Raw genomic sequence first — 26,237 nt, forward strand, 5'->3', positions numbered from 1 at the left:
GCAAACTATATAGTTTCTTTTTTTCGGGTCGATGACAATATTGCACTTTATGGGTACTTGGCGGAGAACGGAAATTTTTTCGTTAGATCGGGAACTTCGTAAAGTCGGGTTTAGTTAGATCGAGTTCTAACTGTACACAATACCGATGTCCACGAATGTGTTTTGACGGCACCAGCATTGCGTAAATTTGCTCTCTCACACCTCAAGGTGTCGTGTCCGTGGCTGGACGATCATTTGCACGGCTATGTCATTGCAGCACAGATACCGAAGCGCGTTACGGCGGCGTTTAAATCAGTGCAAGGTCATCGCTACTGCGTCTTTTCGGTTCTTGTGTTTTCGACACTCTAACACGTGGAACAATATGACATCGATTGTCTTCAGTTCCCGTACGCAAAACTGCGAAGTGCGCCGTAAGCGCTTAAGTATTGATAGAGTAATCTGTTGCCAGTGCAGGCAGTGTATATACCTTTAAGATATGCTACAAGCATTTGCTGTAGCTGAGCAGCATTATTTGGCATGATAAAATACTCGTCAGCGTCCGCGATTTTCTAATTCTGAGATTCCGAAAGAGTGTTGTAGCGAGCAAGCCAAGGTACTATTGCCAAAGTACCATTGAGAGAACGAAGTACGCGAAAGGCAAATGCTGAGAAATAATTTATTTGGCAAAGAACTCCGTTTGCGTTGAAGGCCACATAGCAACAAGAGTCGATAAGAAAGATCAAACGAGTCACGCAACAGGGCACGTGGAAAAGGTGGCGACTCAGCTGTGCAATGTTTGTCTTGCTTCCAGCGCATTTTCATAGCACGCCAATTTCACGTTTAACCTCCATATCTCTCACGTCGGAACCTCAATCTGCCGCTCAATGGAATGGTCAACAGCGTTGCCTTGTGGCATACATGGTTCAGAGGAAACCCCTAAACCGTCACATGTTGCGCATCAATTTATTAAGACAATTACTTGTTATTACCTTTGTTAAAATAGTTGCTCAGTTGAGACATACCGCTTGTTGTTGCACAGTACAATTATCTGATTTATCAAATGAATTGGATGACGATATCTGAAAACAGACCTCGCTTTTCGTCAGCTCAAAGAGCTTTGAAAGCCCGGCTCCGTTTTCAGCGATCGAATGGTTTACGTGAGCGTCTTGGACTGCGCGATGTTCTTTGTTCGTGCAAGTCTCCGTTGAGTCTCATATTGCTCTCTCCCTCTCTTTCTGTCGCCATCGCCTACCTTACATCCCCGAACCCTGTCGTACAGGGTACAAAACTGTAAGCTACTATGGTTAACCTTCTTTATTTCTATATCCCTCTATATCACATTGTTCTGAGTGAAGTCTCTAATCGTACGCTGTCGAAAATGTTCTTGCACTAGCGCCTGTCATAGGAACAACCGACGGCATATACAAGGCTATTAAGTCGAACGCGCATACTCAACTTTATTCAATGCCGCCGTGTAATTCAACGGCGCCCAAGGCATTCTATTCCGGTTTCCAACCGTATGTAGTTCGCCTTGCTTTTTGACATGGGTCTGCGTGTATTCGCCTACCACTTTTGCACAATACTGCGGCAAGTATTAGTTTCAATGCAAGATTTTCCAGCTTTCATCAAGCGACCTGCTCGCTTCGAACCAACTCAGACTCCACGTGTTTCCTCGGAGGAGGCACACTCGGGGCATTGTGCAGTCAACAGCGTGGTCAACAGACACTTGTATTGCTTCCCGTGTGTGCGAACAGCGCCTCAGCGCTTGCTCCCGTGCATGGCGGCGTGTCGCACGCTTTCGGCGTGACCGACAGTTCGCATCAAAACTGTGGCACTACAGCCCGTTAGCTTCCGTTCGGAAATCCACGCCGATCCTGCAATTCTCGCTCACAGCCATCGCCTGTCGCGCTTATATTTAGCCAGCCATTCCTCCTTCTTTATTTATTCATTTCTTTCTTTCGCGTTTCCGGGGTCGAACCTTCTGCCTTCTGTGTGATATCGCAGCACGTATCCGACCAACGACAGCGCCCAGGAACCTACGCGCGATTCGCAATGCGTGCAATCTGAATAGCACGCGCATACGTTTGGCTCTCCATTCCCACGCACGTATACGTGCTCCCCACGCACGCCTGTCCGCGACCGGTCATGGCGGGGGCGCGCGTGGCCTGTGGAAACAATCGGAGTCCGTAGCGAAATCCGCCAGGAGACAGCCGCTGGCAATGCGGCCGCCGGGCCTTGCAACGTCCTATCCCGATCACGCCGCGTTGCGTACGTATATGCGGATGAAATGAACGCCTGTACTGCGCAAGGCAGCCACGCCGTGAAAGTGGAGATAAACGTGCACGCGGCGTCCGTGATCCGTCTCCGCCGCGCTGACCTGCCGGGCTTCTGAGCCAGGATGCGTTGGGAGGCGAAAGAAGACGACGCGACTCGAAGCGCCACGTGCTAAAAATGTTACGTTGTCGAATCGAACTGCCGAAAGCGGCGACAGCTATGCGTGTAGCGATGCACTTCCGTGTCACGGGGAGCGATCGTCCTTTAGTACCCCGTGACATGCAATACGAAAATACAGCCCACGCGATGGACAATAATACGTCGTTCTCAGCGCGACTTGGTAATACGAAGCCAATGGCCGTTCTACGTCTTTGTTAGGGTTCGTTCTAGTCATTGGCAGCGACTGTGAAAGCACGCTGGTGGCTGCTATTGAGGAGGCGCACTGCGGCGATTAGGGGTGTTGCGGGAAAACAGTGACGTTTGTTGAGTTCACGTTTATTTCACTTTATGCTCTGCGTTGGAAACATCATGAGGTGACGCGACAATCTACCGCACCGCCGTCGAGGAAGAAGACGTCAGCACGCGAGCAGGGCTCACGGATGAACACGCTATAGAGCAACAAGCCGGAGCGACCGGTCTCGCCCCACAATCCGTCCATGTAAAGGCCGCCCCACATTCGGCGTTTTTACCAGCGCTTTCTGGCGTTGCTTCTCTCGGCGTCGTCGCATGAATGGCGCCAGAGGGAGCTCCGTCCAGTCACACGAGCGTAATGTACAGGAGCGGTACGCGGACCAGCGCTGATTGACCTGCACTCATCGAGCCGCTACGGCGGCGGTGGCGAGATCCGCTGAGCGCGCCATCCTCAGCGTCGTCGCCGAGCGTGGCCGGGTGACGAAACGCTGCAGAAGACGCCGGGAAAACGCCGAATGTGGGGCGGCCTTAATTGTGACGTCACGGTACCGAGGCCTTTCGCCCTCAAGAAATGGTTGGTCACGACAGCTGTTGCCAATACTCGCGCTGCACGTAAACAAACTCGCATTCTGTCAAAATATCGCGGCAGGTCCATGGGTGGAACTGGAACGGCCGTCCCGCACTATTTCTTCGCTCGTCGGCTGGCCGGCCCGTGCGCAAATTTATTCCCCTCCCGCGCACCGCGGCATCCCGGATGTTGAATTTTAATCCGCTCCCGTCTCGTCCCAAGACACGTCTCCTTTTTTTGAGAAAAAGCCAGCGCGCCGCCGCCGGACGTAAATATAGCCACGCTCGGCGGATGGGCCGCGAAGACGCACTAGCTGGCACCGCGACCTTGCGCCGGCGAGAAAAGAAAAGCGCCGGTGGCTGCAGCCGCACACGTCGGTCGGAGGAATCCGATAACCGGTCAGGCCGCTGGTGCCGAGAGCTAGCTCCTCTCCAAGCCATCGCGAGCCACCAACTTATTATTATTCTATTTTTTTTCCCTTTCCTTCCCGCGAGAGACGACGAGATCGCTGTCGGCGATTATCGCCGCTCGCAGAGCGACGACCACGAACCAACGACAATAATTAGCCGACGCTGCTAGATTCGCGCATCGCCGAAAGTGTTTTGCGGCTCGCCGCTCATGAACTGGGCCGTACAAGCCGCCCGTCCTCCCGTGTATCTATAGTTATGCTCGAATGCAAACCTTTCGCGCGTCGGGTGGCGCAAACTTCCGTCGCGGGTTGCGCCTGCGCGCCTCTCCTGCTAATTGGTCGCTTTAATGCTGTCACTAAATAAGTTTCCTGGCTACACACTTCGTGCCTCCCCGTGCGCAAGGTGAAGCAACGCACCCACGCGCGCGCTGTGTACAACATTCACTTAAAGCGGGAGGGGCTGCGTAATTGAACGCGACAGGGAGGAAAACGGGCGCTTGTTATCAATCCACGAAGTCCTTTGCTGTCTTCGCCTTTCCCATCGGCAGTGCACGTGATGGAAAAACGTGTGTGCACACGTATACGTAACGAAGTGCTATGGCAGAACGTAAATATCCTTATTGTGTACTCAGTCACAGCACTCAGAGGAAGCAAAGGAAAGCATAGGACCCTGGCGCTAGAACGCGTTTGAACCAGTCGTCGAAGGCCTTCTCGCCCTCCCGTGGCAAGAGAGAGGGAGAGCTCTTCAATGAAACATAGATATCTTTGCTGGCATGTGAAGCACCGCCTACGTGATATATTCTGCGTATACACGGAGGGGATGTGGAGATGGAAAGACACTGCGATAAGCAGAAAGAAAGTAGGGGGCTTGGTGCTGATTATTTGAAAAGATTGCAGCGCGTTAAAGACGGACACAGAAGAAACACAGGGGACAGACACCACGGCGCGCCACAGAAAACACAAGCGCACCGTGGTGTGTTGTTTTGTTTCTTTCGGTGTCCGTGTGTTGCGCACTGTATTTTCGAAGGAAAGGCAAGGATAAAAGGGAAAGTCGAGGAGTCTAAGCAGAATATGGTCCGGTTTGCAGCGTAGAGACAAATACGCTGCGTCAAAAATTGACGTGTTTTATACTAAGGTCAGCTCGCCTTACTTGCCTATTCGCTAAACCGCTATAAACAAGGTATCAAGATATTTTTAAAAAAAGGTATACCCACACACGTGCGAGCGCAAGTAATCTCATAACACAGTCAAAAGCGCCTCATATAGAGGCTGGCTGGTCTCGGAGTACACAGCAGTATCTCCAAGAAACTAGGAGGTGACCACTAGCGCGGCGTCTGTCAACGCACTGTGTACCTATGGCGGGGGAAAAACAGTACCAAGTCGCAAAAGGCTGGATACCGATATGTACAGCCGAAACATCTACAACAGTACTTCCATCAGCGGAAAGACGCGCAGTCAAGCTCACCGGGGAAATGCTGACAAATACGAAGAATGAAGGTGACAAGACAAAGCGCTAAATATATCCAATAAAGCTTTATTCATCCATCCTACGCTGTGTCAGTATCCTACACATGCTTTGTCCGTGTCTTAAAGCGTTGTTATGCTAAACACGTTATGCTAATCTACGTTGGCGGGCAAGGTGTCGAAGGAAGTGAACGTGTTTATTCCAGGGCGCCATCGGAGCGGGTGAAACTCCTGCATTTGAAGCTCTAAACATCTCCGACAAACCGCACGCATTCACCTTCCATTAGAAAACGCCTCACAGTTTCCAACGGACCGAATATCTCTAAGCAGGCATTAAAACGCAGAAACGCGAGCGGACGCGGCGAGCAGTGAGCGTAAACGGGCCTAACGCTGGGGTATAACAGTGAAGGGAGAGCGCTGCATGCAAGATACCGCTAGTATTTAGCGCATTCACCCAGTATACCTGCGTTATTTTATTTCGTCTTCATTTACCAATATTTTCTCTGAGTAGTCTCGAGGGCTTGGGAAAGTGGGCCTTCCTCCAGCCTTCTTCAGGCCTTCCTCCATTCATATGGAAATAAAATTGAAGCTGAAAGTCACTTCGGGACGTCTTAAAAAAAAAAAAAAGCTGCGAAAAGAGAATGAGTCGAATTCGTAGACACCCGAACAAAATCTGACACCCTAGCACGCGCACCTTCCTCTTCTTTTTTTCCCCCTCACCCTTCCCACCTGGTGCCCCGCTTCCTCGTGGGGCCCATGCATAATCCTTGGAGCAGCGTGCCGCCCGCGGGACACGCCTCCTGAAAGAAACTCCTCGGAGCTGCTCGCAGCGCCGAGCTACGGCGGGGCGCCGACAATGGCCCCAGGCAGATCGGGGCAAATGTGCGATCCGACACCGGCCACGTTTTTACGGGCACCGCGCGAGACCTACTATCGCGCAGCCTATCACGCCCCAAGCGCTCCGCGTAATGACTTCCGACCGCCGTCGTCGACCGGCGCCATTCGGGAGGGTGTAGCGTACGCGTCTGAACCATCTCGGCCCACCGTCGTGCGACGTCGCACACCTTTTGGGCATCCGTAATCGACCACGCGATGCAAGAGCGATGGTGTGGCCCGTGCTTAAAAAGGGCCAGTTTTGAAGTGACGGCGCACATGTGACCTATCCCGTCAAGTTCATCTATTGTGTGCGTGGTAATTGCCCCGCGAATCTCGTTGGCGTTGTCCGCGGGGCATGGCGCGATCGCCTGGCGAGGCATTTTCGGCAGCGGATGCCTATGAGCGCTTCACTGCGTATACGAGGCCGACGCATGGTTGACCGTACGAATCTGTGCCAAGCACCACCGATCGTAGTCTTGCCTTCAGTCAGTCTATGGCATGTACGGTCGCGGCGCCTGACGATCTCCACAAGGCCTTGAGATAGCCATGTCGTGTCTAGTTTTTCTTTTCTTTTCTTTTCTTTTCTGTCTTGGTAATGTCTGTACGCTAATACTTCGTAAATGCTCGCAGCGCAGTCCCGCAGGAAGCCGCTCACAAAAAAAGCGATATATGTATATATAACAAATATTGTACGGCTGTGAAGAATGACGTCAACAAAGTAACGTTTTGACGGCTCTTAAGCCTAAAAGGACAGAAAGGCTTTGCAACACAGCGCTGCGTGGGACGCACATTTTCTGAACGATAATTCAACTGCCACTGTGAAGACAGACAACGCGCCAAGCTCCGTGCATGAACATATGGGTCACGTAGCCCTCCTATCTCATAGAAATCCACGCGCTTGCTGGGCAGCGTGTCCTTCCTGCGACGATTTGCGGTTGCGTTCCTGACCCTTACTGCTGCGCGTTGTTCCTCTGCTTTTCTTGCGCGAAGTTGATGCCGTAATTCGAGAGGATAGTGTTTGCCTTATCCACGCAGCGATTACGAGGAATGGGTGGGTCGATCCCAGAAGCAGTGCACTTGATGCGTGAGCCGATTCCTCTAGTGCACGATACAAGGCTTCAAGCGCGCAACGTCTAAGTTCATAACCCCCTTCTACATGCGATAGCCGGCGCAAAGTGCTTGCGAACGCACATCAAGAACTGCCGCAGCGTGTATATACTTGCAGTTGATTCACTTTACATCGTTCGCCAGATCTGGCTTCCCTGCAATAATGTTCCTTGTGTGGAGAAGCCAGAATCATGCGTTCTTATCATTTCGTCAAAGCTGGCTTTCTTGCAACAATAGCCCTTGCGAGGAGAAGCCCGCCTCAAATGTCCTTGTCGTGTCGCAGGCCTCTGTGTTGAGAGTGTATGCGTGCGCGCGTAGCCGATAGCGTTTTTCTTTAGTATAGGCGCTGGAGACGTTTACCAGGCCAAACGTCTAGCATGTTACTGCAGGTTATGAGGGTGATACAACGACAAATTCGTACAGGGAACGCACATACACGAAGTAAATTAGCACACAATGCAGTGAGCTAACGTGCCTGTTCGAGGTCTCCATACAAGAAAAATTCCAACGGTGCTGTCCTTTTGCGCAAAGCATTATGGACAGGTTAATCACACGGACGTCCAGTTTGCTATGCCCTACAAACGGGAAAGGACACAGAAACAAGGGCAGAGATTGCACATAGGGCACACATACACAATGGCTCACAGCACGATTACAGAAGCCGATTCAGGCGTTCGAGTACTGTATACACAGTGTTTAGGTTGTTTTTACGCCGACAACGAATGTGGCTACGATTCTTAAATATTTCCCCTCTGAAAAGGTTCTGTAGAGTGCACCCGGTATAACGCAGCCCGAGAAAGAGAGACACAGGACGTCGTATAAAGTGAGGATAAAGGAACAGTAGATACGTTTCAATGGCTTCTTTGCATTCGTAACAACATCGTTCTGCAGATAATTATTGTACAGAAGGTACATCAACCAGGTCGAACCATGAGCTCTCTAGATTCTGAAGCCGGCGCCCGACTACATTATCAGTATTTATTCCATCCCTTAAGAGAGTACAATGCGACGCGACGCAAGCTGAATGCTGATGATAATTGCAGCATTTAGTAGCGCGGTAAATCATGCGTCGAAAAGAGCGCGGAGGCAGTGGCGAAAGACTGCGCATGTCAACATACGCACGGCTATCCCACTTCAATTACGACGCATGCGGCTACGGATCCAGGAATCTTTATTTTTTATTTGTCCTTCGCTATTACCTTAAGGCATATTTTGCGTCTTCGGCGGAACGCACGATGCGGCATACACGCGTGCGCGTGACCAGCATTCCTCGTGAATGAACGAGCTCTATTGTCTCGGCATTTTGTCCACGCGGAGAGTATTCCCTCTTTTCCTTCGGGCGCGGACGAGAACCGGCACGGACAAAGCGGTCCACTCGGCTTGCACAAGCGACAGGTGCGTCGGTCCGCGCCCCCTAACGAGCTCGATCGGCGAGCGGTTGCGAAAGCGCATCGCGGATGCGACGGGAGCACGGAGGCAAAGGGCTGTACACGCCGATGGAGACAACGAGAGAGAAATCGAGCAGCGGCCGCGCGACGAAAGGGCTTGCTCGACCTTCAAGGCACAAAATGAGAAAAAAAAATCAAGTAACCAACGGAGAAATGGTCGGCTCGGTGAGCTTGTGCACACGCTAGATGGGAAGACGCGTCGGAATCCGTGGACCAGGCGCCGCCACGACTGGATGGCGCACGAGGCGCCGGTATAGAGGCCGAGGCGGCAGGTGTCCTTCGGTTGTCCAGCAGCTGGCACCATTGCTCGCTGCCCCCCGAGTAGCAGGAGGTCGGGCAGCCGCCCATCTCCCGTACGGCGGGCTGATGTTCGTTATGCCGATCACACAAACAGCGCGCGGGCTGCTCTCTTCGCCGATTGGTCGATTTGAAAGCCTTTTGGAAGAGTTCGGGAAGAGTTAGAAACGAGCTCCTGAAACGACTGCCTCTGACCGACAGTCAGAGCTGAGAACGGCGGAGCCGAGGTTCAGAAAATAGAGATGGTTCGGCTACGTAACGAGACACATCAGCAAGAAGTTAATGACAGCAGGTTATATATACAGGGTGTCCCAGCAAACTTTAGCCAGAGTTTAAAAATATGGAAATACTATGTAGCTGGACAGAACAAAAGTAATGTTGTTTGCCGTCGCTTGAAGATACTCAAACTATATGTTTTTTCGTTCTACCTAATTAGGTAATAATTAATTCATTAATCTACTTCTCTAGTTTTATATTTAGATGAAAAGTGTCAACGATAAAATTGTAGAACGACATGAAAAACTCCTGATGCAGCTTTCTGTTCCTCAGTACGTTCTGCATGAAAGCGTTTTTTTCTGAGCGGGAAAAGAGCCCGCAAATGCACGTAAAATTGCCACGCGAATGGCCGCTCGAGGCAGTTTGCGTGTGTTCGCGGACTTCTTTCACGCTCGGAGAGAGAGAGAGAGAGAGAGAGAGAGAGAGAGAGAGAGAGAGAGAGAGAGAGAGAGAGAGAGAGGGGGAGAGAGAGGGAGAGAGAGGGAAAGGCAGGGAGGTTAGCCAGACTGAGTCCAGTTTGTTACCCTACACGTGGGGAGGGGAATGAGGAGTATGTGTGTGTGTGTGTGTGTGTGTGTGAGAGAGAGAGAGAGAGAGAGAAAACAAGTCTATACCGCACTTTCACATGCACTAAGTCAGGTGTCGTCAGTGTGTCAGGTGTCAGGTGTCGTCAGGTGCCGTCAGGTGTTGTCAGGTGTCGTCAGTCAGTGTGTGTAGGATGTCTATAGTCGGGCACTCAAGTCTGTTGCCTTCATGTAGCGAAGAAGCGCTCGAGCTGCTTTTCTGGGCTAATGAACTGTGAGGCCAGGCTCACAAGATTTTTGCTTCTGTAAATGGCCTGTCATGCAGTCTATTCAAGGCGCATTGTGGCGTCGTCTCCCTTCCGTCCTTGTTTGCTGGCGCTAAATATGATTTCCAAGTCAGTTTACCAACACGCCCAACAAATGGCAATACTGAAATTTATTGAAGGCACACTGGAGAGTCTGACATTGGTTGTAAAAGCGAGAACAGTGGCACAGAAGATGACTATGTAACACGTATTGAGCAACAAATAGCCCTATTGGGAGTTTTTCATGTCGCTCTACAATTTTCTCATTGACACTTTTCATCTAACTATAATATCTGAGAAGTTAATTAAGACTATATAATTATGCGCAATGAAAAAAAAATAGTTTGAGTACTTCCAAGCGACGGCAAACAACATTACCTTTGTTCTGTCCAGACGTGGCATTTGTATACTTTTAAACCCTGGCTAAAGCTAGATGGGACACCCTGTATATGGTGGCAAGACAACGCGAGTTAAAACCAGATAAGAACTAGCAAGGCCACGATCAAAAGAATTTTAACGCCATGAGGTTGGAGAGTGGCGTGCGTGAACGATATATATGGTTCCGAAGTAGAATATTCGGCAACAACCGCGATCGACATTACGCATTTGGCGGAACAAGAGGAGCACGAACACCATCAGATGTCATACGCGACGTTAGGCGAACGCAAAAAAAAAAAGAAGAAGAAGAAGAAGAAGAAGAAGAAGAGAGAGAGAGAGAGAAAAGAAGCAGGAGGAGGCAAGTCCACTCCTCGCGGTATGCCTTGCGGTATTGTGCTTTTGATCCAGCAGGCTTTGTTTATTCGGCCACTATATACGCGGACAACTTTATGTGGCAATTAAGGGAAAGCTACGGGGGCGTGGCCGCTGCACATGTGTTATCGCGCCAAGTGGTCCGGCAGCATTTTACAGTGCTTTTGATTGCTCGGAGCAGACGCTGAATAGACGCAGCTTCCACGTGCGACGGTTTCGCGTTTGCCCAGACGTAGAAGGGAAAAGCCGCAAAATAAGTAAACCTTTACACTCTGTTCTGTCTTATTTAACTGTTGCTATTAAGGCGTTTACGTTTTTTCTCTTCCCCAACCTAAACTAACGCGGACTAAAACACGGACTCTTTTGAGAAGCGCTCTCACTTGTGCGCGCTTTGCCTCCGCAGCTTTCCCTTCGTTGCCACAGAAAGACGGCCCCTAGCTATCCACGCGCAGTAGCTCCGGCCTCATGCGTCTGAAACGTTTATCGGATGGATGCGTATACTACGTACATCTGTTATAGGAGCGATTCTTCCATCTGAGTGGATTCGTGCGTGAACCGAACTCCCCAGCATAAGCCGGTGTTGAGTTAAATATTTACTTCTTAATAAGGTGCATCGTCCAAAAAATCGGCAGTATCGTAATTAGTTTCGCAAAGGCTGTCCTTATCTGTTTACCACCGTCGCAGATGCGCACGGGTTGTGTCGGTGCTGGCAGGATCATCGGGCTTTGTCCGTTAGGGCGTGAGAAAAGCAGCGCCCGAGTTCGACCTGTGGCGTTATCGCGGAGCCAGCCGAGAACAATGAGTTGCCGGTTTGGGACGAGCAGTCTCTTCTTCCTGCTCAGGAAAACAGGGGAGCGCTGCTCGAGCCTCAGGTGGGAGCTTCGCAGCTCGCTCATTGTTCTCGGCTTCCTTCGGTGGCCAAAAATGAAGCGAACGCAGCCAAGCCTTCGACAGCCGCACCGTGCGATCATAGCACTAACGGTGTACTGGAACGCCCCAAGTTTCATCCAGCGCCCGCCTGCTCCACGCTATGGCGAATAAAGGAACAGGACGAGGAAGCTTGAAGAGCGCGCATACCACTCACCGTGTGGACAGGACACATCGGGTACACAACTGCGACTACTTGTACACGAAACACGCCTTCCGATAGTCAACTGACGCGCTTGGGGACCGTTCTTCCGAAGGCATCGTCAAAACCCTACGACAACACTGCCAGCCCTTCCTGGCTGGCAGTGTTGTTGGAAGCGCCTTCAAATATTTAGAGTAGTGGCCCTTCGTTTTTAATCTGTGAAGACGGTCGCAGGGTAGTAGGAAATGCTGGGAGCATACGTCAGAGGCATTACGTTCACACGCAGTAAATATACACCTGTAGCTTCGCGACCGCGTCACGGTCTTTAGCAAACAGTCGACGCTGCATTTATGCGACTACTCTGAACCTTTGACAGTTTACCCGCTAACTTTCCAGAGAATCTGCGATATAACGTCAGCCAGTGCAAGCTGTCGCCAGGACGAGTTTATGAACTCTATGCCAAGGAACACTCGGTGATTGTGGATATTTACAACGTTCTGTGAATGGAAATCACAGTTTGACAAGAGATCAACTGGCTCTTCGGTAAATATGAAAACGTGCAAGCAGTCTGTCCTTCCCTTCCCGGTACACTTACAATAGCCGTGGACTCACCCTTTAACGGTGCCCACTCTGGGAAACACAGGGAAACGATAAAAAAAGAAAAGGAGACAAAGACGTGTGGTGCGCGAGGTCCATTCATAGCCTCCTTTTGCCGCAGCCGCCGTGACACGCAGCAAACCGATCACCGAGAGGAGCGGCCGGCGGTCGTTTTCGGGCGTGAGCCTCTCAAGGCAGCGCGAGCGACCGTTATGCTAAGCGGCGTGAAGCCACGAGAAAAATAAAAGCAGCCGGCGGCGGCGGGATGGCTGGTCGGCCGCTCGACCACGCTGTGCCCACGCCCCACCTGCTTCGACGCCGCCCGGCGAGCCGACGCGAGCGGCCACAACAAAGCCGCAACGGCGCTGGGGGGCAAAGCAGCCGACGCTACAAACGCTCGGCCGCTGGTTTCTTTTAGGCAAAAAGGGGGAAGGCCGATCACGAGCCGATAAGTGCACGGCGTGCCTGTTATGAGCAGCTTCGCCTATTGTGCGGTGCGTTGCCGAGCGTTGCCGGCTTCGTGAGCCATTGAACTTTGCGACGCGCGGTATCCGCCTCGGGGACTTAAAAAAAGGCGCGCGCGGCGCTTTTCTAAAGAAACATTTCGTTTTGTCTTCTTAAGAGCACTTCCTGGCTGGCAGGGCGCTGCGCATTGTCGTCGCCGCATGCCGCACAGCCCACTCATTCTGTAGCGGGGAACCCTTTTCGTTGTGTGTTTCTCTCCCTGTGTTTCCCTTTTGTATAGTTGTGCACGCACAGGGCAGGAACGAGTCAATGCACTCTTTCCTTATGCTTCCGCGCTGGCCCCATATCTTGTGGTTAACATGTAGTGTAAAAACACGTTACACTTTCCATATCGTTTCGTGCTCTTTGCGGCATCACTAGTGCCTATTTTCGTCGAATTTGTTCCGTTTTTACGGTGGCAACAAGCGCTTAAACTAAATTCGCTACGCCGCCAGCATGGGTCGGCTTTTACGCCGCTCGCACGTTTAACCTCGCCCGGATTTCTTTCTTGTTTTTCTTTCTCTTTTGTGAATTGTCTTTAATAAAACGGCAGGAAGGAAGGTATCGTTGCCATCTGTGCTATTTGCCAGCCGCCACCGTTTTTTAAGTAAGCCATGTGAGGCTAATGATACAGGTGGAGAGGTTCAAATAGCCAAAATACTGGGGTCGCACTTACTTATCCATATGATTATGGTGCAAGAAACAAAACAAGAAAAAAATAATCACTAAGTCGCAGTTTCACCCGCAAGGCGAAGCAGCGATTGTGATAGCAAATTAGTAGACAGCTATACGAAGTAAGGATAGTAGTTTTATCTGCCGTATAAACTCGTAAACATTCGCTTACTAACTAAATTAGCAAGCATGGATCCACGCGCGCGCAAGCAAACATGAACCCATCTCACTCGATGACCGCGGAAACTCGCTGTCAAAACGCTGGCGTGAGGAAGCGCGGCAGCAGCAGCGAGCAAATTGACCTCGTGAATTAAGCGCCGAAAACACAACGCACATGAAGTTATCAGCACTGGGCGTATTCTGCCCCCATCACAGATCGCTTTCAAGGTAGGGCCCGCGCGGCTACGCCATACGCAGCAGCCGCCGACGTAGAACACCTCCCCTTCCTCCCCTCGCCCCCGGTGCCTCGCGCGCGACGGAAGACAGCGCGCTTCCTTCCCGCTTTTCTCCCTAGCGCGCGCGAGATTGAACCACCACCGCCGGCTCACCTTTGCGCGCTTTCACTCGCACATACAACATACGGCGCGCGGTGACGATGTTATCGCCCTTGGACTTTATACGGAACATCATCGCGACGGCAGAAATGCACCTGGAGTGTCCGCATACTTTCTATCGCAAAACAAGGAAAGTAAATGAGGCATAAGCTTTTTGTTTGCCATGTCACAGTACGCTTGACAAATTGGACCATCGCGTAGACAATCGACAATGCCCTGCGCTATTTCCATATAATGAGGAACCGAGGGGCTCGATATTTTGTTAGTTACGAACATACGAAGCCAACAATGTAGGCATAAGAACTATAGAGTAAATTTACTGCTGTTTTTAATTAAAATGTAGAAGCTGAAAGGAAGGGGGAAAAGGGTGAATGGAAAGACAGCTTGTCGCCGATGGGAACAGATATGCCACATATTCCGCATTACGCGTGTGACGATCTACCATTGAGCTATTGCGGCGGCCGTCCTCCCGTCCAACTTCCTGGGTATTTGTCTATGTGCACTAGATCTAGCCCTGGGCTGGTAGAATAGCCTGGGAGTGTTAGCCAGCGCCCCTCACGACCATGACAGCAGATGTGAAACATCCTTTCAGCCGCATGCAGTCGTCACGTGTGGGTGAACTAAGGAGCTGGCAGCCTTATATTCCCCATTCCCTCTGTTGCAGGCTAGCAAATGGAACTCACTAGATCCTGTAATATGCAGTGCCAACATATCTGGGCATTAATTATTTCACCCATTCTTGTAAGCACAACGCGGTGTGTCTCGTGCCGAAGTCAAAAGATGCTCACGGTATAAGGTTGAAGAGGCGCGCGCCGCCGATGATTCGTCGGGACCCGTATCGAATCTGTTGACACCACCCTTCCTGTAAACAGAGCGAAGGAAGCTCTATACGCATATGTTTTCCGCTGTAAGTCACAGCCCCGAATGAATGAAGAAAAAAAATCAAGGTTGTTGCCGCCGGATTTTCCTCTGAACCTGTCGCTCCGTCGACGCACGATTGCCGGGCGAGCATCAACCACTCTTAAGCCAATCAGCCCTTGGATCTTGCGTCCGCGTGGGCTTGACATCTGCGTCGTGCTAATCCGGAAACCCGAGTAAAACTCCCTTGGCTCGCCGCTCACTGCTAGGTTATTATAGTGGTTTCGAGTTGACTACTTACAGCGCCGACGCCAAGGTCTTGCCTGGGAAGCGCAGCCAAACTGTGCGCTGCATAAATGGGGGTGTCTTTTTATTTTGTCTGTTTTTTTTCCTATTTTCTTTCTTTTGGACGATGCGGGCCCGCACTTTGATGCAAGGAAATGAAGTGCGTCGTATGAGCTTCTCTAAAGGACAACACGGGCAAGAGATGGAGGAAACTGCGCGCGATTTTATCGCGAAGTTACAGGTGAACGCAGTGCGACATCAGCTAACAAAAAAGGACCGTGTCTGCTAATGTCTTCCTCGAAAGTAGAAGTGCTTCGGGATGGCTTCTCGCGGAGAAATGAAGCTGGCATCACCGCCTTGACAGAGTCCACGGACGCAGTTTTGCAGCTCGATCCCAGTTACGTGGCCTTGAGTTTAAATTGTCCTGTTAGTCTGGCAGGTCTTGGCAAACCGCGCTAATTTCTGATTTTGCTGGTCACGCGAAGACGACGCCCGATCGCGAATGGCGACGCCCTTATACGTATACCTAGAGATAACTAAATGCAATAACCTTACGGTACTGCAGTGAAGAGACAGGGAAAGGATGCATAGAAAGGCAGGTAGGTTAACCAGAAGTATTTCCGGTTGGCTACCCTGCGCGGGAGGAAGGATATGGGGATAAAAAGAGAAAGAGAGCGAAAGAGGAGAGTAAGAGAGAGAGACGAGCATAAACAAACAACGTACACTATAGAGCGGTAGCGGGCAGCGTTCTTAAAATCTATCAATAAGGCCCGTAGACCACAGAAACCTGTGCAGCGCGAATGAAGGCTTCTGCGCGGAGTTTCTTCGGGAGCACTGGCCTAGAAGCTTTCAGTTCTGATAGTGGGTGATTGCCCAATTGGTTCGACACTCTGCACATAACTTGCCTCTCGGCACTATAGCGCGGGTACAGTTAATGTGTGCGAGCGTCTCATCACAGCTGCATGTGTCGCACGTGGGGCTGTTAGCCATTCCAATAAGGAAGGCATAAGAGTTTGTAAATCTACTCCTAGACACAGACTGTACAGCACGGTCTGTTCACGTGTCGTGGTAACCCAGACGGTAGACTCATCTGTATATCCGGAGACAACGAACGCAAACGACACATTGTGAAAACGCTCGACTCCCACAAAGGGAAAATACATTCACGGGACGTCAATCGCAGCCCAGCCGCAGCATCTGTTCGCGAAAGCGGAATCAAAACACATTGACCATTTTCATGTGCAAATCGGGCAACTTCATCGGCGTGGTCATTCCCGCTGATGTTTCAATCAGAGTTTCATACAATAATGTTTCTATGAAACTCTACGGTTTCAATGTCCTGGAAGCTATTGAAAAATGCTGTCTCCCTTGTTGTGGCTGCGATCATGTCCGTGAAATTTCTGAGGCCAGTTGTCCATTGGGCCAGTAAAATGAAAGCCTCATTACCTGTTACGGGAGTGCATGGCTATATAAAAGACACCGAGTGTCGAAGAGTTCTGGTTTAAAATACACTAGCAGATTTTAGGGCCAGTGATTTTCAAATTTGTTCGCATTTTTACCCTTGCCGGTAATTGCTGCTGGCGCCCCTGTACTCATTAGGTGCAATGTTAGGGTATCACGACTTTCTGCCCGCAATTAACTATCATGAAAGCTGCCGTTTATGCTTTGGAGACACCTACTAAGTGTGCTCAAATGTTGGGACAAATTCTCTCCAGAAAGGCCCTCGCATTGTTTCGCATGCATCTCAAGATCACCACCCTACAGTCCGTCAGTGATTGTAATCGTGATGTAACGCTGGGTCATTCACGTTTTGGTTTCCCACTGACGAGATCAGTGACATGCAGAACTACAGGCTGCATCAATTGTGACACGCTTTAAAATACAACAGGACACAGCTTTTTTTCCTTAACTTACGGATCCCAAGTCACGGACACAACGGTCAGCTTCTTTCCCTTACGTTTCCGCTTAACCAATTTTTACTTGATCTGCCTATCGCGGATTCCCTGCTGACCGACGCGTATACCGTCCGCCTACTTTTGACTTCTTGCCGCCACGCAATAAATACCGCACGAGAAAACGCCTGGTCCAGGAAAGCGTGTTCGTCACCAACCGCGAAGGTTTGAAAGACCGCTTTACGCCAAGCACTAAACGCGAAAGCTTTTGAAATAACAGTTTACCGGCCCATAAACGGATTTAGTGCTGCTGCTCGTTGCGGCGTCACTCGTAACTCTTGCCTTCGCTGCGCAGACGAGTCCTTCGCCGAGGGCGACCCGAGCTCGGACCAGGCGGCCAGCAGCGGCACCGTGATGGTGACCACGCAGACGAGCACGGGCACCCGGGTGCTGATCAGCTCGCACGGCCGGCTCAGCGGCAGCTACCCGGTTCGCCGCAGCCCGGCCAAGCGCCGGCCTCGCATGCGGCATTCGGCGCCACAGCTGGACGGGGACTCGGCGCGGGCGCTGTTCGCCCCGCTCAGCCTGATGCCGACCGCCGAGCGGCAGCGCCGGCCCACACCGACGAAGGTAAGGCAGCGTGGGCCACGTGCGCCCCTGTCGTGAGCCGCGTGAATACTGCTAACGAACTGTATATAGCAATAAACAGCCGATAACACTTTGTGGCGAACGCTTGTGTGTTGCTTCGTTTAGATGATAAATAGTCTTTGAATGTCTTTTCAAGAAGTTTGCCGATAGCGAAGCGCACCGAGATGCGAATTGCGTCGGAAATGGGACGGTATACGTTTCACTGCCGCACAGGCGGCGGGCTTTATCGGGACTTGAAGATATACAGTGTGACTGACGTCGTGAAAATAGAAAGCGATGATACCGATAAGCGTTCGTGTCCAACATCATACAAATAATAGCCCTTATACGAGTAAAATGGCTGCGAAACCGAATTGAGTCAACGGAAGTGCTCTCATAAACCATCGGTTACGCATAACTACGGTGTTAAAAAAATTGTGTGAGCAGGAAAAGTTAGGCAACCTTTGTAATATATCTCTTCTGTTCTCTTCTGTCTTCTGTTTTTTGTGATTTCACTAAAGTAATGATTGTCTTTCCGTAACTTTAGAGAAAGAAAATTGTAGACAGTTTATTGCATTAGGAGGGTAACGTTTACTGCCCTCATAACTGCAGCTTTCATGTAGTACGAAAGAGTACATCATACATGCACAGATACACGTACACATAAGCAAGCTACGTAGAACATATGAGATGTCGCCTCCCCACATCCCATTTTCCTTTTTTTTTTTCACGTTATGTTTTGTTACAGGTAGGACGCCAGTCTAGTCGCGCTGCCTGACGGCTTCCTCCTGTCAAAGATGTCCAGATCATTGGGAATAGCAAAAACAAATTAGTTTTTAATGTAACAAACAGTTCTCGCACATCTTAACTTGGTGCTGCATCCTTAGACAACACGGACATGCATATCAGTGTTCGTGGTATACCCAACTCTCGCTCATGGCTAAACGCCTGTTCGCTCGTTGAGATCACACGTCACTGTCAGCCACTGGCACACGGTTTGACAGCGGCAGACGGTGACGTTCGAACGTCAAGCGCGTCTTTCTGGTAGGATGTACCATAATGAGAGGCCGTGGTAGCCCGAGAATCCCGACTCGGAGAGCGGCTGAGTGCTTCTAACCGGTGTCGCTCGCCGTTTGTTCCAGGAGAGCACGTCGACCTTTTACGTGTCGCTGAGCAGCAGCAGCAGCAGCGGCGAGCTCAAGAGCGAGGAGGAGTCGGACGTGCCCGTGGCGTGTCGCAGCTCCGAGGCCGAGGACGACGAAGAAGAGGAACCCGTGTACGCGGACACCCTGCCCACGGCGGTGTGCCCACCGACGCCCGACGGCCCCATCTACGACGACTGCGAGCTGCCCCCGGAACCGTTGTACGAGGAGCTGCCCGAGCACCCGCCGCAGCCGCAGCACAGTGAGTGTCTGCGACCGCGTCAACCGCATAGCTTATGTAGGTACGCGAACTTGCCAGCACTGAAATGCCACAACGGCCATAGCACGTGAGACACCTTTTGGCAATCGTATATAAGATTGCCAAAAGGTGTCATCAAAAGGTGGCATTGCCATCGTGTAGCCCTTGCATCCTTGTCGCCAGAGCTGTCATTGTTTGCATTTCAGAACATCGTGTAGCCCTTGCATATGCAATGGCTACACGATGTTCTGAAAGGCAAACAATGACAGCTCTGGTGACGAGGAAACCCGCGCCTGGACGACAGGAGCGCCAGAATTCTATAACTCCTTCCACAGTAGAGAGGAAATGTAGCTGAAGCATGCTCGCGGTGTTTTAGAGGTTGAACAGCTTCTAAAGTGTGAAACTGTGAGCAAGCAGCGTAAGGTGAATGTTTTTGTTACCAGGGCCCGCACGCTGCTTTCTTCACGCAACACAAACTCCTCCTTTGAAGACGAGTCAATTGGAGCTGCTGAGTAGAAGAAAGCATCCTAGACAGTTCTAAACTGCCAACATTGTACACCGCAAAACGCGCCCTTTCTCAGAAAACAAGTCGACGATACGTACATTCAATGGCAAATTATTTACGCCACGTGTCACCGCCACAGCAACATACCGCCCTCTCTCGATCTGATTGAAACAGAAGCTTCTTCTTGACAACCTTGTTACGAGATGGCAACGTGACTTCAGTGTACGTGCGCAACAATGCTTGGGAAAACCAGTAATAAGTGGCTTGCCGCGATATTCGAAAGGCTACGCGCCCGCTTACCATTATCACTGCTTTTCACATGTGGGCATTTGTTCCATGGTCAAGTGAGACCACCTTCGGCGAATATCAGATGAACGCGCCTCCTGAGCCCCCATTCGTTCCTTTAAGACCCGTTATGTGGCGACTACTCACGTCACACGGCTAGTCAGCAGCCGTGCAGGAAGCGGTCCGCGGACACCACTTTCGCCGAGGTTGCCCCATCGCGGTGAGCGGCAGTCAGCGCCAAGGCTGCGAGCAACCGCATTCCGGCACCCTGATCGGGCCTTGCGTGCGCCCTTTTTACGACCCGCCTCTAATGGTCCTTGATGGCTGCCGGGCGCGAGCAAGGCGCAGCCGCTGGAACCATTGTCTGGCGCCGCGGATGATGGCCAGAGCAGTTGCACGTGTGCTCCGTGTGCCGGAAAGCCTTCTGCAGAGTGTTCGCTCCGTAAAACGGTCTTCTCGAGGCAAAAACCCTCCTCCGTATAACGACAACGCGATCGAAACGATCGAGGGGAATGCAGTCTCCCTTTCGCTGCCTCGTTTACGGCATCTATCACTTTGTGGCGACGGTTACGTCATTCTCTACCTATGCCTTATAACAAGCATTCAGACCGTCGGAAAGCCGATGGCGAAAAACTATGTGCCGCCGTCTTCCCCTCCCCTCACCCCCCCCCCCCCCCTACGCTTTTTCTTGTCCACAATTTTAAGCGAGCTTCTGCGTGTGACGACAGCATAAGCTATGAGCGGCGTCGTATATAGTGGAAGACGCTGGGCGAATGTAGGGCACCTCTCGCAACAACGCATGCTATTTGGGACATATCCCGGAGCGACGGCCACAGTCGTTTATGCAGTCACTCAGATCTCATCAGTCAACCACGGCTTCAGGAGTAGCTTTGAAAGCCCATAACTGCTATTTCAAAGATTAAACTCGTCGTCCCCGTTTCACGCTCAACAACCAAGCAAACTTGAAGAGTACCGCGGTGAAAGACAAGTCGCGCTTTAATGCGGTCGGAAGGAGGCCCGGCCAACGATGTTACAGTTCGAGACGCTAAACCAGTATCACACATAATACGGTCGTGTAGCTCGAAGATACACATCACGAAGTGCCATCTGTCCACCTCTTAGTGTGAACTTGTCGTTTAAATAGAAGATGAGGTAAGAGCTCCAAGGACTTGACCTCTTTGTAGCATGACGTTATCTGAAAGCAACAGGTTTGCGTTAAATAGCGTGCGGAGTCACGCCTTGAAATCCCAATCAGACCTGAAGTTTCCTTATTACCTATCAAACGCCACATTCAGGCGTGGTGAAAGACGTGGGATACACCCATAGATGGTCATCGTCTCGAGACCAAATATAAGCAGAGTGAGAGGACTGTTTGTGTTGAAAGTCCTCTCAATGGGTGTTAGCCCGTATTCGCGCCCAATATGCCCATCGTTTTAAACGATCGCCGAGCGGATGCGCCAGCACTTGCGATGTCGATCTGCTCGGAAATCGGCCGACATTGATCACTACCTAAGCTACCCAGCCATACTCATCGCACCATGCACCACGTCCTAGCTAATCCTCACACCTGAACTTGGGTAGGAAAGAGAGAGAAATAAAGGTAGAGCAAAGCCAGGAAAGGTAACAAGAGGATAACTCCGGTTGGCTACCTTATACTGGGTAAAGTAAAAAGGGGTACATGAGATGAGAGAAAATAAAGAAAAAAATCACCGCCCAAGCACCCCATACAGATGCATGGTTGGTTAACCAGCGAAGCTGAAACATGCCACCCCCGGTCTTTATGACTGAGTGAATTCCGACGATTCATTAGACGACGGCTTGGTAGGCGGCCAGATCATCGGTACCCAGTTGTTGCTTGCGCTCGGTTGCACGAGTCTGTTCTTGTGCCCGGGCTGCAGCATCGGCACGGCGTAAACAAGCTCGTTCCTGGTTCTGCTCGCAGCGTTGCTGATCGAAAGCTGCCTGCTCTTAAGGATTACGTATGATGCGTGGCCTATCCATATAGGAGCCGGGGAGAAACTGCTGCGCGCGTGCTCGGCTGCGACGGAGGGCAACTACGTCACTACTGGCGCACCTAATCCAACACCTCCTATAGATAGCACAAGGCCTCTTCACTCCGATCCATGACGTCATGTTACCTGGCCGGACTGCCATAGAATTAATGGGGATGCTCCCAAGTAGGCAACATCAATTTTGACGTCACCGCTTTCATCACGCCAGCCTTGCCAATGAAAATTTCGGGCCAGGTAGCGTGACGTCACGGATCGGAGTAAACAGGCCTTGTGATATATCTAGAAGGTGTTGGCTAATCGCGCGCCTTTCTTTGTCGTGTTTTTTTTTTCTTCGCGCATGCGCATGGGGTTGCACCGGAGGAGTTCTCGGCGTACAGGCGACCGACAGACGGACGGACAGACGGACGAACGAATCGGCTAGCCAAATACAGCTTCGGTGTAAAAAACTGGTTATTTCAAAGCAAACAACGCCTATTTGGTGTCCGTCCTTTTCTGGCGCGGGTTAGCGTCCTGTCCCTACTTCACAGGTGATTTCGGTGCGGTCATCCAGGTCATCCAATATTATGCTAAACTTCAGCATGCGTGCCTTTTTTTCGCAGGAGAAAAGAAGCTGCTATCGTTCGAGAGCCCGCAGAAGTCGTTCTTTGAGGGAGCCTCAAAGGCAGATATTCTGGGGTACCTGGAGGACGCCAAGGAGCGAGGCCTCGAGAACCTGGTCGGGGACACCGTCTCCTTCGAGGCCCTGGCTGAGGATGCCGCCCTCGACAAGATCGTGAGTGTTGTGCACACTTCACAGCTCACCTAGCGCAGACGGATTTAATCACATCCCTGAAGCGCCACCATATTGGGGATGTCGATAAGTCTTTAGTTGTGCTACATAATATTTAGCTAGTGATCAAGCTGTAACCGCTTAGAGAACGGCAGTATAGGGGCACGGACGCATTCGGCTTACAGCACGTCATTTTGCGCTGTTGTGCATAATGATAGAGATTGTACGTTCATGCTAAGGCGTCAAAGCGCGCGGCAAAAAAGTGAAGGAGAAAATAACTCACGCCCCATGACACGAGAATACCGTTGATTATACGTTTCTCGCAGTGTCACTCTTCCAACAATTTATTGCGCTTCGTCAAATCCACGCAAATAATGTTTCAGTTCAGCGCGGGGTTGAAGTGGGAGAGAGTTCATGGAGTTACACAGAAAGGGATACAATTGAGCACAATGTCAGAAATGTAGCAAAGGTCGGGGAGTCCACGACTCCCTCTTGAACTGTCTCCAACGACCTTGTCCTTTAGCACACGCACTGCCAAGTTGACCGACAGCGACGGTACGTGTCCTTATGTCATGTTTGATGCAATATATACTTCATGCAAGAAGTTTAGTGCTACTGAGAAATTTGTGCTGTATTAATTCCTGCGCTCAACCCATCTAATCGTCTGGCGTTGAAACGTCTGCTCCTGGGTGACGTGCACACCGCACTAAAACACCGGCGTACATGTTGTTTTTTTTTTCTTTCTGTGTGCATTCTAACACCACGCAGGTACCCCGGACGCTATATAGTGCCATAAGAACAGGTTGGATAACCAGAACCATAAAATGTTTACGATATCGGGCACGCCTCGCGCGCAAGCTCTTATTCAGGAAGTGCCATAAAGACCAAGGCAAATCCGCTCGAAACGGCTGCAAAGCTTGAGCTCTGGATACGCCGTTATTCTTTTCTTGCAACATGCGCGCGTGCGTGCTCAAAGGAAGTGTCCTCGGAGGGGTGTACGTGGGTTGTGCGGACGGGGAGGGGGTGGCAGGAAATAAAATTGTGCGGACGGGGAGGGGGTGGCAGGAAATAAAACATCTATGCGTGCCCACGCTGATCTTAACGATTCATTCGACAAGCGATTAAAGAGGTCTTATCTTCTTTTGAAATTCAACAGAGAATAAGTATGTCCGCATTGAGGAAACGGCTACGCTGCGCATAGCGATACCAACCAACTGGCACGGCTTTCGCCCAAAGGCCACGGTGCGCGAAAAAGTCGTGGGAAGGGAACCCGGGCCAAGTCCCGACACGGCGCGAGGCATGTCAAAACGAACTTCGGGCGGCTCTAACCGGCCACTAATTGCGCTCGCCCCTTGGCCACGCCGCAGCCAACGGGCGCCGACGTGGAGCGCAACGACAGCGGCATCGGGGGCGACCGGTACAGCGAGCCCCTGGACCCGCCAGCGGCCGGCAACAGCGAGGAGCAGCGCTGCGCCGACTGCGACCAGCAGGTGCGAGCGCCGATCCCATCGCGTATACTTATCGCTCACGACACCAATGAAAAACATGATGCCTACCATGTAATATCTCGGCGAGGAAAACGGTTCGTTTCGAACGTTATACGCTAAAATTGATCGACACTATATATAGAGAGAGAAAGAATGAAGAGGAAAGGCAGGGAAGTTAACCAGATATGAGTCTCCGGTTTGCTACCCTACACTGGGGATGGGGGATAGGGGTAAGAAAGATGACAGAGAGGAAAACGCTAAAAAAAAAGGTAGTAGGCGCCTGGTCCTTACTGGTGCCGTAATCATCTCCAACCAAACAAACTCTCGTCAATACCTCGACATCAGCCTTATGGCTCAGTACTCGGATGGCCTGCACGCGCTGCGCATACTGGCTGGTCCAATATGAGAGTGAACCCCAGTAAACACTACGCACTTACTATAGTTTCGAATTCAGTGAAGCCTGAAAGCTGTGCAAAGAAAGCTCGTCTTATGTTATGACCTCCTATAAATCGTACTTCCATGTTTCTGCCCAAGACTACATTGAGAGGTACGTGATGTTCATCCCTGCCGTCCAAAGACGTGAAGGGCAAAGACGAGAGTTCTCATCACTCTCCAAAGGTTTTGAAACACGAGTCTAACTCTCGATCACCATTCAGTAGCGCAGAGGAACATACGGTGGCGCGCTCAATCACCTACCATTAGGGGTGTGCGAATATTGCAATTTTCGAATACGAATCGAATATCGAATATATGTGTAGTATTAAAATATTGCAAAACGAGGTAACAATAGCTTTATTACCCTTTTAAAAATAATATTGGATTTTACGAGGCTGCTTCAGGTTAAAGAGGCACTCATTCTAGGTAATGCACTCAGGTAATGTAAGGTAATGCTCTGTCAGGTAAACGCTTGTTACAGATTATCGCGAAGGAAAATTGACTGCTCAACATGTTCAGAAAGTAAAGGCTCTCTATGCACTGTGACAACATTGGTCCAGGTAACATTTTCTAGGTGCATATTTTATTGCGCATACTTACGAAGCCCGAAAGTACATCATATATTGTTATGAAAGAGCCCTGGAATAAAGCTTGGTAAAAAAAATCGAAACTGATCATGTCTCACGGACCTGATGCAGATAGACTGGAACAGAGCGTACACATCTTTAGTAAGGTTCGTTACAGCACTTAAGATCACAGTGCTGTAACGCTGCGTCGTCGTTCTGTACCTTCTTTTGTACTTGTTTTGTGTTGCGCTGTAACGAACCTTACTATGAATCCCAACCAACTGGCCCAACTTGCCATCTTGATGCAGAGCATACAGATAATGAGCGGATCATGTGAAGCTCTCAGTGGATAAACATGTTCTTAGGAGAATGTGGAGCAAGCGTATAATTCGTTAATTGCGAAATTATTCACAGTCTGTCCGAATATTCGCCGTTTCGACCATTATTCGGCCGTCCTCGAATATTCGGTAAATTACAAATATGTATTTCTCGAATCGAATACGCTTCGAACAAGGAAAATATTCGATTCGTATTCGAAATTTCGAATATTCGCACACCCCTACCTACCATCTTTCGAAAAACAAATTATGTACCATTTGTTCATGTACCAATATATGATCCAAACTTCATGAACTCTCCATAGCAGTGGCCATACTTGGCCCTTGCGCCATTAAACATCAAACATTCATTATCCATAGCAGGTTACAAAATACCGCATGCCTGCAGAAGGTCAACAAAGGCATCCCTCTGTATGGGACCCGAAAGCTCGCCTAACGTTCCCTTTCCTCACTGGCGCAGGTAACCCTAGAAGAGGAGCTAGTCTGTCCCAAGTGCGAGAAGAAACGCACCGAACGTCGAGAGATCATCACCGAAATCGTGCAGACCGAAATCAAGTATGGCCACGACTTGCGCATCGTAAAGGAGGTGAGCCAATACCACAGGTTCAGATTATTTGCTGCCGAACTTGTTTTTAACCACGGTGCTCATGCATGGTGAGCACCAACCGTGATCAAGCAGTTACTCATTATACA

The 26,237-nt window shown here is 50.6% G+C and overlaps 1 protein-coding gene across 1 annotated transcript in view; it reads left to right on the forward strand.

Moving 5' to 3' along the window:
* Positions 1 to 26,237, forward strand: part of RhoGEF64C (Rho guanine nucleotide exchange factor at 64C) — a 164,983-nt gene that overhangs the window by 121,536 nt on the left and 17,210 nt on the right. Inside the window, exons 3-7 of the mRNA XM_065438562.2 lie at positions 17,475 to 17,749; positions 18,889 to 19,150; positions 22,549 to 22,721; positions 24,086 to 24,208; positions 26,005 to 26,130. Of these exons, the coding sequence (XP_065294634.1) occupies positions 17,475 to 17,749; positions 18,889 to 19,150; positions 22,549 to 22,721; positions 24,086 to 24,208; positions 26,005 to 26,130 (959 nt within the window). The remainder of the gene's footprint in view (positions 1 to 17,474; positions 17,750 to 18,888; positions 19,151 to 22,548; positions 22,722 to 24,085; positions 24,209 to 26,004; positions 26,131 to 26,237) is intronic.

Source organism: Dermacentor albipictus, chromosome 1 (genome assembly GCF_038994185.2).
Source record: "Dermacentor albipictus isolate Rhodes 1998 colony chromosome 1, USDA_Dalb.pri_finalv2, whole genome shotgun sequence".
NCBI classification, from domain to species: Eukaryota; Metazoa; Arthropoda; class Arachnida; order Ixodida; family Ixodidae; genus Dermacentor; species Dermacentor albipictus.